Source organism: Diceros bicornis, chromosome 7 (genome assembly GCF_020826845.1).
Source record: "Diceros bicornis minor isolate mBicDic1 chromosome 7, mDicBic1.mat.cur, whole genome shotgun sequence".
Taxonomy (NCBI): Eukaryota; Metazoa; Chordata; class Mammalia; order Perissodactyla; family Rhinocerotidae; genus Diceros; species Diceros bicornis.
Window position 1 is genome coordinate 59,249,849 of NC_080746.1, and position 1,949 is coordinate 59,251,797.

Here is a 1,949-nt window from a genome sequence, read left to right on the forward strand (position 1 = left end):
GTTTGCTTGCTAAATTACGAAAACTAATAAAAGAAAAATAATTTAGGGACGGCCCGGTGACACAAGTGGTTAAGTGCGTGCGTTCTGATGCGGCAGCCCAGGGTTCGCTGGTTCGGTCCCGGGCGCCCACTGACGCACTGCTTGGCAAGCCATGCTGTGACGGCGTGCCATATAAAGTGGAGGAAGATGAGCACGGATGTTAGCCAGGGCCAGTCTTCCTCAGCAAAAAAAAAGAAAAAAAGAAAAAAAGGGAGGAGGATTGGTAGATGTTAGCACACGGCTGATCTCCTCACCAAAAAAAAAAAAAAAAAAAAAAATTGAAAATATATTGTATTTCAGTATGGAAATGCTCAAACACCTATACTTGAAGACATAATAAGAAGGAGGCTTACATCTATTCCTGGATTCCCTTGAGAATCATTATGAATTCAAGAAAATCAAATGCAGAAAATGCTGTGTTTCGTAACTCCTAAAATGCTATCAGCAGAGATGTTTTTCAGAAGTTGATTTTTTTGCACTGGGGAATAATATGATTAATTTATGGGCAAAACAATGTACATTTTTCTACGATTTACACTGTTACATTTCCAGAACATCAATTGTATACCAAAAAACATGCAATAATACTTGTAACTATGTGTATAATTGAATGCGGTGTCAGCTTGGAATATTTAAACACATTTTCCTCAACCATGTCCTGAGGTCATTGGAGAGGCCAGGGACAAGCTTGCAAGTAGCCTAGCTATGTTGCTTAATATCAATAAGTATCCCCATACAAAAGTGATCCAACAGAACTAACTTCAGGTTTCAAAATGCTCCTTTGGTTAACAACACCTTGGTTGAGAATTAGAACTTCAGGTGATCTAATCACTGGGTCGTGCCCATGATTAGATTAGGCTCTCTGGTCAGACGTTATCATAATCCAATGAATCCAGAAGTCCCGGAAGTCTCCTCCCACTCTGACGAGGTCACTCAGTATAAACCCCGTTCCTGTTCTTTGCCGCTTCACTAGCTGAAAGAGCTGTAGCCAGGTGGTCGTTCCCCTGACTTCGGAGTCCCCGCAGCCACTGAAGCACACACGTCTCATTGCAGTCCCAAGTGCCCGCCGTCATGTCCTCCTCCCCGCTCAGGGTGGCTGTGGTGTGTATGAGCAACATGAACAGGAGCATGGAAGCCCACGGCATCCTCAGGAAAAACGGCTTCAGGGTCCGGTCTTTCGGAACTGGATCTCGTGTGAGGCTCCCAGGATCGGCGCCCAATCTTCCCGTGGTTTACGATTTCTCAACCACATACAAGCAGATGTACAACGACCTTCTCAGGAAAGACAGACAACGCTATACCAAGAATGGAATCTTACACATCCTGGGAAGAAATGAGCGAATCAAGCCCCGGCCAGAAAGATTTCAAGAGTGCAGCGATGCCTTCGATGTCATCTTTACCTGTGGGGAGAGCGTCTACGACCGAGTGGTGGAAGACCTGTGTGCCAGAGAGCAGGAGACCTTCCAGCCCGTGCACGTGATCAACGTGGACATCCAAGACACCCTGGAGGACGCCACCCTTGGAGCCCTGCTCATCTGTGAGCTCTGCCAGTGCCTCCAGCAGGCGGATGACATGGAGGACAGTCTGGATAAGCTGCTGCTGGCAGTGGAGGAGAAAAGAGGAAAGAGCTTTCTTCACACGGTCTGCTTCTACTGAAGAGCTGAGCCCATAGTCAGTAAGAACTTGTGCGTGGACTTTTTGACTAGTCTGTATTTCCCGCGAGAAGTGTCTTTAAAGCCCTTTCCTCTAAATGCTGTTTGTTTGATTTTTAGGTGTGCCTGCCTGGAAGAGCTGAAGAGTGAACGAGAAGAACATTGTATAGGAAATGAGGACAAGGACTTCTAATAGTCATGAAAACACCCCAAGTGTGGGGGACATTGTTCTAGGTACTTTACACGCAGGAAGTAATT

The 1,949-nt window shown here is 46.0% G+C and overlaps 1 protein-coding gene across 1 annotated transcript; it reads left to right on the forward strand.

The window, feature by feature from the left end:
• The first annotated feature begins 1,110 nt into the window (after nt 1-1,110).
• On the forward strand, nt 1,111-1,695 carry LOC131407948 (RNA polymerase II subunit A C-terminal domain phosphatase SSU72 like protein 3-like). Its single transcript, XM_058544539.1, has one exon. It carries the CDS (start codon nt 1,111-1,113, stop codon nt 1,693-1,695), a length of 585 nt encoding a protein of 194 aa, XP_058400522.1.
• Nucleotides 1,696-1,949: the final 254 nt, after the last annotated feature.